Below are 13,587 nucleotides of genomic sequence, written 5' to 3'. Positions count from 1 at the left end.
TGACCAACAAAAACGAATGTGAGGCCGTGAACATTTTGTGGAGCAGTTCAGGCTTTAAAGACATTATCATGTTTCATAACATGTCAACAAAGGTCTTTTTATTTAGATTTGGTCCGTTTTAAGGAGAAGCTCCATGACCGTGGCTTCATATCGTACTTACTCTTCGCTGCATTGTGTGCAACTCCTGTCTACACTTGCATGTCTGATGAAATCTTCTTCCTGTATGACTCAGATCTGCAGCGTGGATTATTGGCTTGGATTAATCATTAATTCAGCCCTACTACTGTTGCTACAGGTGCAAAAATAAACTTTTATCAGTAGTAGTAACAGTCACTAACTATTGTTAACTTTATCTCTATGATGTGATGAAGCCTGTAATGCAGGGCGAGGTGTGAAGTGTGCTAGAAGTTGATCAATTCGTCATAGATGGAAAAACACAAGCAATGACACAGTTATTAATAGATAACAACTGTGCAACAGTGAAATCGCTTTTAATAGCAGCAGCATCAACTGAGAGGCATCAAGCAGTTCATGAAGTCCCTCCCAGTAAGTGTACTGTTCCTTTTGTAATCCTTGCCATTACTAATACATCAGGAAATAGGACACTCCACATGCATACACCTGACACATCCAGAGGAGCCAGGAGGATGAGTGAGGATTAGGATGACCGCTGCTCACATGAGGGTGTTTGGGTGTAATCTCATTCAGGCAGGGAGTTCTGGCTTTGAAGCCGCCCTGGCGCCCTGATCCGGACTGACACCCGTCACCTGGGTCCACTGTCATTTCAAAAACTTTGCCGTGGATCTGTGGAGATCAGAGTAGGGAGTGGAATTCATCAGAGAAGAATGAATTTGGATTTTGAAGTTACAAATACAATGTACACATGCTAGCTATCTTGTCTAACAAATTAGCTATATGGTAAGTGTAATGAAAGACAAGCTAACTAGTCTCTAATCAACTATCTAAACTACCAAACTAGCTATAAGTTATGAATATTGGCTGTAAAAACTCTCAAAAACATAAATAATCCAGTAAACCTAAATAGATTCATTAAAAATACATTAACCAATAACTGCTAAAAAACATTTAGCTTTCTAGCTAGGATAACTAGTCTGCTAAAATAGTTATAAAAAACCCATATAATACTTACTAATCAACAACATAAATATTAACTCAAGCTGAAAACTAAAGTAGGGCTAAATATATTATCCATCTTAAGACTGTGTGTTTGTACATCACCTTTTCAATGAAGTCATAAACCACCTGCAACAATACAGATACAGAAACATATCTGTGCAAACAGCAAAATCCAAATATGTTCCTTTTTTTAATCGAGTGTGGCTGTTAAAAAGGGAACCTAAAATAATTTACATATAATTATTATTCACTAGCTGTCAGCTTGCTTCACTTAGCTTGTCCAGAGGGATTCAGATTTTGTCGGCTGTAATCAATTCCAATAAATGGATAGGAAGATTAAAGATTAACACTAACTGAGAGCATATTACTTTTGAGTCTAAAATCTTAGGCTGTCAGCATTATAATTTGCTGCCAACTTGGAAAACCTGCATGTTTTATAAAGAATTCTGCAGCATAAAGCTAAAATTAAGGATCATTACTGCATGACATTGTACCCAGAAGATCCTTCCTGCCCACAGCCATCACCACTCAATTACTGCAACTTTTAATTTCCCTTTGGGATGAAGAAAATATTACTGACTTGAACTGAACTCTATTAACATTTCAGCAGAAAGTTTGGAAAACATCAGCATTGATTCTGACCCAGTTTGTTCACTGAAACAAAAGGTCACAACTTTTAAAGGTTGACGGCATTTTATTGCACCTTTTCACCTCAAGGGTAACGACCTCTGACCTCCTATGTTTGTCTTGTATGCACACACACACACAAGCCGTTTGACATCAAGACATTTATATTTACACTGGGCATCATCATAGCAGAGAACTTGACATATCAGTGAGTTTTACAGGCAGAGAGTTATATTAATGGTGTTAAAATTACATAAGTATAAATGTTGCATTATGGATATTCAACAAGTACTGCGGGAAATGAAAAGCATTTTTTCCCGACCACAATAGTCCTTCAGCAGAAATGGGTAGTTCTTTTATATTTTTTAAAGCAGAATTCAAGGCAGGGTGATTTTCCTTGAGAGGTCCTCCATTGGTGGATGCCTGTGGTTTCCTAGTAGCTAGACCTCTTGCTCAGCTCTGTTTGTATACAACAGCACGTCACAGCGTGCGTAAATCTAGTCCAGTCTTTGCTCCGCCCCTTTGTACTGCCGGGGATCAGAGCTGATGCAATAAAGGGTGAGTCCCAACCACTCCTCCAGCAGTGTTGGCTCTTAGGAACACATCGCATCACCGGGAACTCCGCTTTCTGTCTGTCTTTCCTTATAAACCAAATTTATTCTTCTTACACGTGTCGGTTCTTTATATTTCAAGTATTTTTACTTTGATTGCTTGAATTGCTTTGGTTGTCTTTTTAAAGATCAGATCGTCATTTTGCTTAGAATTTTTCATTTATTTCCTATTCATTTACAAATAACGTAAATAATCTTAAGGATCGGCTGATTTTTGTGAAGAAATCGATTGGAGATCGCTTGTTTTGTCCACAAAAGGAAGGAATTTTTTTGCAGGCTTCTTTCCCCCATACGAAGGTAAGAATGCCGGTGTTGAATGAAGGACTGGAAAATTACCAGACGGAGGAAGTGCAGACTTTCAAATAGCAGGAAGCTTAGAAAATCAAACTCTTATTTTATTATGACTTGTAATCCGTAACTTGACTATTTATTCATTGAACAATATATATATAAATGTTTATTTTAATTCCCCTGTGGTGAAGAATTAAAAATGTAACACTTTAAATATTTAAATCTTGATTTTTTTTTTCTTAAAAAAAAAAAAAAGCGCGATGCGTCATATGTGAACAAATGAAGCCGTTATGGTCAATTTAATTTTATAATGTCGTGTCATATTGACGTCTGAATGTTGCATTTCTTGGCAAAAAAAATGACATTAAAATATACAGCTTAAAAAATCAATTTATTTTGAAGAATGTAGAAACATAACTTGGGCGTGAGTGAGAGCGCGAGCCGTTGCGGAAAAAAATGGCCAGCTATGCCCATAAAAGGAACACACGTGTCTTTGTTTCTGCTGGAGCCGGCTGTGGAAATAATGTTATTAAATGGATCTGGTTGCTCAGTCTGGGGAGAAATGAATAACAGAAACACATAGGAGGGATAATTTTACTAAGTCACGACAACTGGAGCACATTTTGCCTCAAGAGTTTATCCGATTTTGTTGTTTTATGCTGTTAAAGGCTGGTTCTCTTTAAAACTGTTTTCAAACTTTACCTGAAGTAATGTAAATAATAAATGATTTTTCTGAGGGGCGTTGTAAAAGATCAGCCTCTGCGGGTCTTTTTGTCCTTCAGCATCCCTTCCTCTTCAGTCAAGTCTGGGTGATGCTGTGAAGACTCGCGCTCCGGTATTTTTCCACTCGCTGCGTCATCACTCAGCCCCTCCCGTCGCTGAAAAGATCTCACTCACGGGGACTAATATTGATACCGATCTCATCGATGCCTCATCTGTCGGTCGGTGCTACCTAATCGAAAACTGTTACCAACCCCCCTAAAAAAAAGGCTTAAAGTAAAGATTGCCATTGATATCAATCTTTGGATTGTATTGAAACAAGATTTCAAAATGGAATCTGATTTGCTTCTTTTGCATACATTAAAAATAGAACATCTTGATTAAATTAAACGGATGACAATCTCCTACCTTAAAAATACACAGGTAGTACATTTTGATGACCTAAAACTCCTCATCAGAATAAGTTTTATGAGATTCTGATATGATTTTGATCTGTTCTGACAATATGCATTCTTAGACAAGGAATACCTGTTTGCCTGGCCTTATCTGTTCTGATTCCTGCCAGTAACACACCTTAACAGACAGAAAGAGGTAGAGTTGCGGTAGATATGGCGTCAGGGAAAATAAACAAACGCTAAAACACAATTACTTAAAACCTTTTTGTTATGATTTCTATATTTTCAGCTCTAAAATGACAATGCAGCCCGGTTCTAGAACTGAGATGAAATGTCTGAACGCTCCTCGAGACGACGACAGCTGCAGTTCCAACAGCAACGACTTTGCGTACTCTGACTTTCCCAAGAAGTTTCCTCTCAATGGGTGAGGCTCGTCTTGAACATGTCTTCACAAACAAACCAAAAAAAAGTTTTGACATGTCGGCTCATTTAACACGTCTCTTTCTTCTATTAAAGGCAATACCCAGATGCAGATCCAGAGAGTCAAAACATCCTCTCTGATCACAACCCAAGCAAGAAGAAGTATGAAACTGAATACGTAAGTTCAGGTTTATTTATTCCACAATGCAGTTTATTTTCTGCTATTTTTTTTAAATTCTTTCTTCTCCTCTTCAGCACCAGGGCAGTGCCTCGTTCGGCATGTCCGTCTTCAACCTGGGCAATGCCATCATGGGCAGCGGCATTCTGGGTCTGTCCTACGCTATGGCCAACACCGGCATCGCTCTGTTTGTGTAAGAACTTTTTCATCACCAAAAACCTGAAACCTCATCTTTAGCTCCAACATTTCTCAACTACAATTTAGGCAGGTGTCTGTTCAAGGTCTCAGGTCCTGGTATTCTCTAATTGTGCAAGATAGGGTTTTTTTTCCCTCTCTGCCAACAGGTGTGTGACCCTAACAGAGAGGCAACATGCCAGGTCAAACATTTGCAGCTGTTCTGATATAGGCGCACTTCATCTATGTTTGCTGTAGATTAGAAATGTTGAAGAGAAAAATACATCTTGAAGGAAAAGCAGGTGGTTGGAGGGTTTTGGTAATGGTGACCCCTGTTGGCTGTTCATGTGAACAACTTCAAGACTTCTTGTGACATTCGCACCCTGGGTTTCATCAGACTCTTTCTAGTTTTTTTTAAGCAGAACAAAAAAGAGTATGTTACTGAGGCTTTGTTTACTCTAGTACATGATGCATAGGTGGCATTTGGTATAAGCAATGAAATAGCAGAAATGATTTTCTGAATAAAGCATAATGCGGATGTTTTCTCTCAGTTGGCCTTGTGGTAGTGTGCATATCATCAGTCGGAAGCTGTAGGCCACTTTCCAGAGAAGCAGCTTACTGATAATCCTGGTGGCCAGGTGTTACGTAAACCAAACAGATGCCATTCACATGCTGGGGATCATGAATGGTCCTGTGAGGATATCGGTCTGACGAAGATCGACTAGTCTAGGTCAGGATCTGTAGGTGGTTGGAGCTTAAAAAAACCAAAGTAGCTACTTCTTGTGTGCATTGTTGGGTGAAGGCTGAATTTTAGTAGGACAAAATGGCTTCAACCAGACATCAACAGCGGCATATTTGCTGGGTTGAAGCTAATTTTGTCAAGAGACATACTAAGGACGTCCAATGAGAGCAAGCGGGCAGAGGGTGATCTCACTTTTGCATTTCGAGTCTCAAATGGTTGAGAGATTAATTTCTACCTGGTCTATTAATACATTGGGACAAACTGTACTGGCCCTACAGTATCTGGGTGGTATTAAGATGATCCTGTGCAGGGAAACCTCTCATCCTATCATACTCTGCTGCTGCAGTCTGTCATTTGAAGGGGGTTGTTCCGGATTTCACTCTAGGTTTATCGCTTTTTCATCAAAGTGATTTTGTACGGACTCCTAGCTGTCAAAGATAATTCTTTAAAAAGCTGATGGCTCAGGTTGTGAATCGGTGATATGTCAAGTCTCCAAAACAAGCAAAAAACCCAAAAAAAACCATGCAAGGTCTGAGCCTTTTGGAAAGTCAATGAACGTAGCACATGGTCAGCAGTCACGGAATAACACCTGACCTTCACTTTAGCTATATGTGGGTGTGATTGTTTACCATCAGGAAAGAACAGTTGTCTTTCAGTTGGCCTTTAAAATCTCAGGTTCAGCATTTTAGCATTGATCGGGGCCTGCTACTCATTGCAGTCACGTTTTTTTCCCCTTGTAATTACATCTTAGTCACGAATCTACAACTAAAGACCTTTTCCCTGTTTTGTGTTTACAGGATTCTCCTGGCTTCCGTTGCCACTTTCTCCTTGTATTCTGTCCACTTGTTGCTAAAGACAGCCAATGAAGCAGGTGAGAACCAGCTCCAACTTTCCAGCAACGTTTTACGTTTGATCACATTTAAATGTCAAGATTTAAAACTCTTTTTGTTTTCCCCCTCTTTTTCCAGGTGTTCTTGTTTACGAGTCACTGGGTTACAAAGCCTTTGGGATCCCAGGCAAATTGGCTGCTTCCTGCTCCATCACCATGCAGAACATTGGAGGTGAGGGACTGACCTTTCAGAAGCAAAATGGCTCTTTTTGTGTTACACTCACCGTCATGTGGTGCATCTTGGAAAATAATAGATTGTAGAAATGGCGTAGTGACTGAAGTCACTTGTTTTTCCTTAGGAACATCTTTGTTCCTGGATGCCTTACAGGAGCATGACTCAGCTTATGTTTGGATAAAACGTATTAACTGGTTTTGTTTCTTTTTATTTTTTTTCCAGCTATGTCGAGTTACCTCTACATCATCAAATATGAACTCCCCATTGTCATTCAGTCCTTTACCGGAGCAAGTAATGGGTGAGTGGTCTGTTTCAAATTATTTTACTGATAGTACTGCAAGAAAACTTGATGGTTAATCTTTCCAGGATTATGTGGTTTCTTTTTCCTAAGTCTCATCTATATTTTTAATGACTCTTTGATGTTTCAAACCTGTTTTAAAAATGTAAATCAATCTGTTTAGGTGAGGCTAACTTAAAAAATCTGTCAAAACAATAATCAGCAAAAGATTAGGTCACATACTTACAAATGAGCAGTAGGGTTATGTCTTCAAGCACTCAAAGTAAAGTGGAACACCGCCCAAGATGGCTGCCTGTTGTTTATCCGGAGCCAACTCTCAGGAGAAGGTGAAGCAGAGTCTTTGTCTGCCCATGCGAGCAGCTGTGTCCATGTAGGCGGGACGTCTGGACATCTTGAAGGGATGTCAGTGCCCTGTTACTCAGAGCGGACCCTTCAAAGAACCCCTTTTAGAAGACACGGCTAGTGCCGCATCGAGATGGTGCGCAGTATGAGCTCACTGCGACCTCGCTCCAACTTTAAAAAATTGATGTGGCTTCAGCTTCTCCGTGCTGCTTTGTTGTGCCTATTTCTGGGAGCGATGCTGTCATCCTGCGCAGACCAATTTGTGTCAGCTGTTTCTGATGCTTACGTGTTGTCACTGCAACAGTGAAGTTGCAAGTTGAAGAATCTAACAAGATGTTTTTTCTGTGTGTTTCAGTGAATGGTACATCAATGGAGATTTCCTTGTGATTCTGGTCTCAATTATTGTTATCCTGCCTCTCTCTCTGCTCAAGAACTTGGGTAAGGAGTGTGTGTGTGTGTGTGTGTGTCATAAAATGTCGTTCCTATGTAATAATAAAAGTGGAAGTGGCAGCTTTAAAACGGCAACAACATTTTCTCTGTCTCCCTTAGGTTACCTTGGTTACACCAGCGGTCTGTCTTTACTCTGCATGGTGTTTTTTCTGATTGTGGTGAGAACAATCCCACCTTGTTTCCTTCTTCCTCCTTTGACAGTTAGAAAGAACTCATTGTAATGTTTAGTTTATTTAGGCACTGTAATAATATAGCACCATCCAAAAATATATTTTTTCTATATATTCCTGCAGGTGATCATAAAGAAGTTCCAGATGCCATGCCCTCTGCCTTTTCCTGAGGCTGAAAATGAAACCATGCATATGTTCAACAGCACCCCCCACAGCGACAACGCCACTGCAGATGATGACACTTGCAAGCCTAAATACTTTGTCTTCAACTCACAGGTAAATAAATCTCTCGCAGATTAAACAGATTTGAATATTTTCAATAATACTCAAAGAATAACTTCTAATCTTTGTATTTTCCCATCTCTCCAGACTGTCTATGCTATACCCATCCTCACTTTTGCCTTCGTGTGCCACCCTACTATCCTACCCATGTATGATGAGCTCAAAGAGTAAGTGCTGCTGCATGGATTTAACTCAAAGTCCGATAGTGTTTAAAATACACCAATGTTATATTTCTTTAAAGTTTAAGGTCTGGTGTCTAAATCAAACTCTCCTTCCCTGAACAGTCGTTCACGCCGAAAGATGCAGAATGTGGCCAACGTGTCCTTCCTGGCCATGTTCATCATGTACCTGCTGGCTGCCCTCTTCGGATACCTCACCTTCAACAGTAAGTTATACAATAAGATTTAAAAACTACAGTGTAGTAGCTTTAGATATATGTATTTTTTAAAAATCTATTTCATAATTAATAGGCAGCTAGATAATATATTTTTAGGCTAGCTTTGACAACTGCCAAACACTACAAGTGAAAATTAGCTTACTTGAGCTGTGTGTTAATGTTTATTAATATACTCTGTCCATTGAGAAATAAATAAAACAATACATATTTTCTTTCAAACATTCTGGTGTTTTGCGAAACTCTCACTTTATGGGTTCACAGGTCATTTACCTTGAATTTGAAATGTTTTAGTAATTTACAGTGTAAAGAGGACCACAATTAAAAGTCCTCATATGTTGATTCAAGTCTGGTTACACAACAGTGTGAAAATACCACCTGATGCAGCTGGTGCCAGCATGTTCCTGTTTGACTTTAAATATACAAAAAAAAAAACCAAACAGAAATGTTTCCTGGAACATTGCAGTCGTTACATAAGGACTTAAAAATCGCTCTTTGACGTTATACACACCAGTCAAAGCAGGCAACGGTGATAAAAGGAGATGTTTTGATGTATTTATTAAGAAAAACACAAATTACATTGATAATATCTCGCTAAATTGAATGTAATTCAAAGTCAGCATGTTTTTGCAGCTAGTAGCATAGCTTTGCTATAGCTAACTTAGCCTCTGATCTCACAAACGCGTCTTAACAATTAGCAGTTTTGTTTAACATTAGTTGTAAATTTGCCTTTATCATATAAACCTACTAATTTTCTATGTTTGAGCTTGAGGATTAAAGTATGGGTGTTGTGATGGAAAAACAAGCATTCATGTTTTATTGAAGTTTCAGAATTTAGAAATATAAAAACAACATTCAATCTAGCTTTTTTTTCTTTAAACTTTGTTGGTACTATTTGGAAAGTTGAAAAAAGGGAACAAAAATCTGGGAACAAAAAAATTTTGGTCCTGTGGCTTCCACATGCTAACTAGCAAAGCGACTTGGCTGAAAACCTTCTCTTCAGAAAATTAAATGTAAATATTTGAACAAATTGTACACAAAAACCCTAAAAGACTAGTATAATTATTATAAACTTAATGTAGCCTCAATAATTGTAGTTCCGGAACATAATATATACTGGTCATGATGACTTAAGTTCATCACCGCGGGTACAGCACCTCAGGCACGTCTCTCATGAACTGGTCTAGCAACAGTATTTAATAGATTTGTATCAGAAATACAAAGAAATGAAACAATATGTACCTCTACGGAACATAATATGTACTCGTCAGGACTCTGGTTCATCACAGTGGGTACAGCACCTTATGAAGAATAGCATTTCATGTTAACATCAAGCTAACTGAACATTTTACCATAGAGTTAAACTCAGTGAATCTACCTCGCGCACGAGTCTGATGAACTGGCAACGATATATTCACTATAGTGATTACTGCCAACTACCAGGAGGGGGTGCTGTTTCACCCATTACTCTTGGACCCAAACTGGAAATGGAATTATATACAATATTAACTCTGTTACACTCGCAACACTGGCTACAAAAGACAGAGCTTACATCTTAGTCCAAAGTGTTAGCATGATAATTAGATATGATTGGTGTTGAAACTGAATTTACGAAAAGCTGAATTTAACTGAAGTGATCTCTGTCATATTTCTATTCAGTCCACGTGGAAGCTGAGCTGCTCCACACCTACTCAAAGTTCTACAATTACGATACTCTCCTGCTGGTTGTTCGTCTGGCTGTGCTGGCCGCTGTCACACTCACAGTTCCTGTGGTGCTCTTCCCTGTAAGTATTGAGGGTCTACAGTTAATTATCCAGTCAGTCACAAAGACTATGAAGACCATTGAGCTAATCTTTGTCTGGTTCTGAACAGATTCGTACCTCAGTCGGCCACCTGCTGTTCCCAGGAAAGGACTTCAGCTGGATCCGTCACGTTATTATCACCGTGATCCTGCTAGCAGGAACCAACATTCTGGTCATCTTTGTCCCCAGCATCAAAGATATTTTTGGTTTCATTGGTAAGTAACTGTACATGTTAATACGTATCATCAACTGTCTAAAATGTATTATTGACCTTTTGTGATTAACGGCTCAACTTTTCCTCATTCCAGGTGCTTCTGCTGCTGCAATGCTGATCTTCATCCTGCCCTCAGCTTTCTATCTCAGACTGGTTGAGAAGGAGTCAATGGTATCCATGCAGAAGATTGGGGTAAGACATTATTAAACATTCCATAATTTCAATCACATTTTGTTGTTTTTATTAAACTCATTGTAAAATATTGTATAACTAACAACTTCAAATTAACTGTGAAATGATTTCTTCCACCAGGCTGCGATGTTCCTGATATTAGGAGTTGTTGTCATGGTTGGCTGCATTACTCTTATCATCTGGGACTGGATCGGGAACTCTATGGAAGACCAAGGTCACTGAAGCTCCAGCTCTTCTGCTGGCGGAGGGGGAAGCTTTCAGAGTCGAACTGCAACAAACACACAACCAACAAAAACATTGTGACGAACAAAGCAAACCACAAAGACTCACTTGATGCTCGGCTCTGGCTTTCTGAGCAATGGACCGTACCATTCCAAGAGAACGTATCTGAACTCTGTACATTTTGCTGTTCTAGGCCACAAAGATGGCATTTCCCTCTTTTTACCGTAACTTTCTAAATAGTCTTTTGCTTTTTACTTTTTTTCTGTTTCATTATTGTGGTACAGCTGTAAACAAAAAGGCCTCACAACACAGACTGAAAATTTGTAGAGTTTCAAACACAGCTTCCCTCTCAGGTACAGTGTTATTCGTGGGAGAGTGTAGCTGTGAACTCTGACCTCAGAGAGAACACCTTGCGTAACGAAGTACATGAATCTCCTCAAACGAGGCCACGGGACTTGAAACTACATGGTCAATTTAGTTTCCTTCGACCTTTGCTTTCTGTTTTTGTTCAACTTCACCAAAAACGTGTCTGTGAAGCATCTTTGTATATTGAGAAGCACTTATAGCTGAGGCCATTTGTCAGTTTTCACCTGAACGGCACCTTGTTCAGTATTTCTAAGGTCCTTTGATTTCGCTCAAAGTATCACCTAGCGAATCTGTGAACAGAACCAGACACTGGGATGTCTGTATTAGATCTTGTCCGTGTGCGGCAGCGACACTACTGCTACGGGAAGGCCGCCCAGCCTTCCGTTTCCATCCACGGAGGGAAACCTAGAATGTTTTTTTCTTTATGGGAGAATACTTTGAATTTGACCACATACAGTGGTTGTAGTAATATACTTGTTACACTTGTTAAACAGCTTCAGCCGTACGAAGTCAGGTGCACTCTAAAACACCAAGAAAACACCAAGAAAATACCCAGAATTCTTCAGTGTTCAGTGTCATAGCACAATACAGTGGTTTACAATGAAGAACAATGGCAACCCAGCATGGATCCAATTCCCAACCGAGTCAAGAACCGTTCATCAGAGAGTGCACTGTGCTTCCAACACTAACCACATCGAGAAAAACTGTGTCACCTATTTATGGAAGGCCGTTAAAGAAATGTAATTTAAACTATTTTAATATATTTATACAATGTTGTATGTACATATGTATGTGAATGTATATATATATATATCTGTTTGTTTTTAAAGATTTTTGTTTGAACAATTTCATGGAGCTCAAAAACCAAATGAGGTCATATTGTGAAGAGTTTGCTCAGAACATCAGAGCGTTATCTGTTCATTTCTTCAGAAACACTGAATATTCATCCTGGATGGATTCAGAGGTGAAAGGTCACGACTGGAGCCACTTTGAAAAAAAATTTTAAGCCCCTGAAGACAGACACAAATCAGCAAACCGTTCTCTTTGGTCAAACATGGAAAGGATGCTGCCTGTCAGTGCTACACTCTTGTTTCAATGAAACACTTTGTACATGGTGTAAATAATGTCCCAATAAAATGAACTATGACCTGAAACCTTCACCCTCTGTCTCCTCTGTCGTCCTCTTCATAAAGTTGGAGACAAATACCCTGGTATTGGTCTAGATTTGATGTTCGCACCTCAACGTGACATTTGTTCTTTGCTGGTCTTTTATCTCTTAAACAGAACTGAAAACTGTATAAACTGATTGGATTCATCAAGTCTGTATGAATACATTTAACTGAGCATTAGCAGCACAACAATAGGAAGTAGGCCTGTGTAACCTAATATATTTGAAGGTAATATGTTGTGGAGATTAGCTGCTGTGATTTTCTTCTAAAGCTCTTAATCAGAGAAGAAGACGGCCCCTTAATCTGACCCGTCCCTAAATCCTTTGAGAATAAACTTCATAAATCTTGCTGCTGTTCAGTTGTTCAATACCAGGTCCAAGCAAATTGGTTTCTTACAGTGGAAGTTTATTTACCAAATGGGCCCAAGTACCAGACCCTGTGGTATTCCATTAACAGCTGTAGTGTTTGAGGAAGATTTATCATTGCCTTCATCATCATTAACATCAACAGAATGGTCCATAATCCAGATTGTCTGGGTTAGAAGCAGATGGATGACTGTGGAGAGAGTTCTTGCAAGCCAAAAGTTGTGGGTTCAATTCCACTTTCCTCATGCCACGTGTCAACATGCTCCTGCATGCCTTGATTTACATCTGTTCACCAAGGATGGATTAATCCTTCCTAAAACCGTGGTAGTAACAAAAGTAATAATTTGGCTGTCATGGGGTCTAAGGTTGAAAAACATTTAGATAAAGCTAATATTTGTCAGAATCTAAACACAGATCCGGTTAAATGAGACTTAACTTGGTATGACCAAGTTACCATGTTCTGAAGAATGCAATGAAGGTTATTCATGCTATAAATCTTTATTATAAAGGAACCAATGCAGTTATCATCTAAGTTATCTTGATTATATGTGCCCAACTTATGCTTGCTATAATCTGATTTCATTCCCTCTTGCTTCATTTGTTCTTGGTACTTATAATATATTCTTTAATTTCTCATGCCATTTTATTTGGCATATAGCTAGGAAAACTATACACTGGAGGTTAATCAATGGGAGCCTTCCTCCATGGCTTTAAAGCAGAGAGTAAGAGAAAAAAGAAGCCAAATATTTTCCACACAAATTATTCTCCTCTCAATGATGACCTCTAGTGGTCAGTGTTGGAGATGCTTTCTGTCTCTGAAATTTGATATTTTATTAGAATTTCCAGAACTACAAGTGAAGCATTTTGAGAGTCTATACTTTTTCCTCTTTCGAAGGAGATCATAGATCCCTTTCACCCAAATAAAATAAAATGTCTCCTACTGAACCAAAGAAGAAAAAAAG

At 39.0% G+C, this 13,587-nt stretch overlaps 2 protein-coding genes across 2 annotated transcripts in view; both read left to right on the top strand.

The window, feature by feature from the left end:
- Window positions 1–2,346: 2,346 nt before the first annotated feature.
- On the top strand, window positions 2,347–12,245 carry LOC122826284 (sodium-coupled neutral amino acid transporter 2-like). The gene is made up of 16 exons (XM_044107945.1): window positions 2,347–2,672; window positions 4,071–4,205; window positions 4,298–4,379; window positions 4,457–4,572; window positions 6,093–6,166; window positions 6,264–6,356; window positions 6,582–6,657; window positions 7,355–7,437; window positions 7,549–7,607; window positions 7,743–7,895; window positions 7,989–8,068; window positions 8,186–8,286; window positions 9,955–10,079; window positions 10,168–10,312; window positions 10,406–10,503; window positions 10,624–12,245. Exons 2-16 carry the CDS (start codon window positions 4,078–4,080, stop codon window positions 10,723–10,725), a joined length of 1,515 nt encoding a protein of 504 aa, XP_043963880.1. The 5' UTR covers window positions 2,347–2,672; window positions 4,071–4,077; the 3' UTR covers window positions 10,726–12,245.
- Window positions 2,539–13,587, top strand: part of LOC122826283 (sodium-coupled neutral amino acid transporter 2-like) — an 85,354-nt gene continuing 74,305 nt past the window's right edge. The window contains exon 1 of the mRNA XM_044107944.1: window positions 2,539–2,672. The gene's annotated coding sequence lies outside the window, so the exon portion shown is untranslated. The remainder of the gene's footprint in view (window positions 2,673–13,587) is intronic.

Source organism: Gambusia affinis, linkage group LG23 (genome assembly GCF_019740435.1).
Source record: "Gambusia affinis linkage group LG23, SWU_Gaff_1.0, whole genome shotgun sequence".
In the NCBI taxonomy this organism is placed as follows: Eukaryota; Metazoa; Chordata; class Actinopteri; order Cyprinodontiformes; family Poeciliidae; genus Gambusia; species Gambusia affinis.
This window is presented reverse-complemented; position numbering and strand designations above follow the sequence as displayed.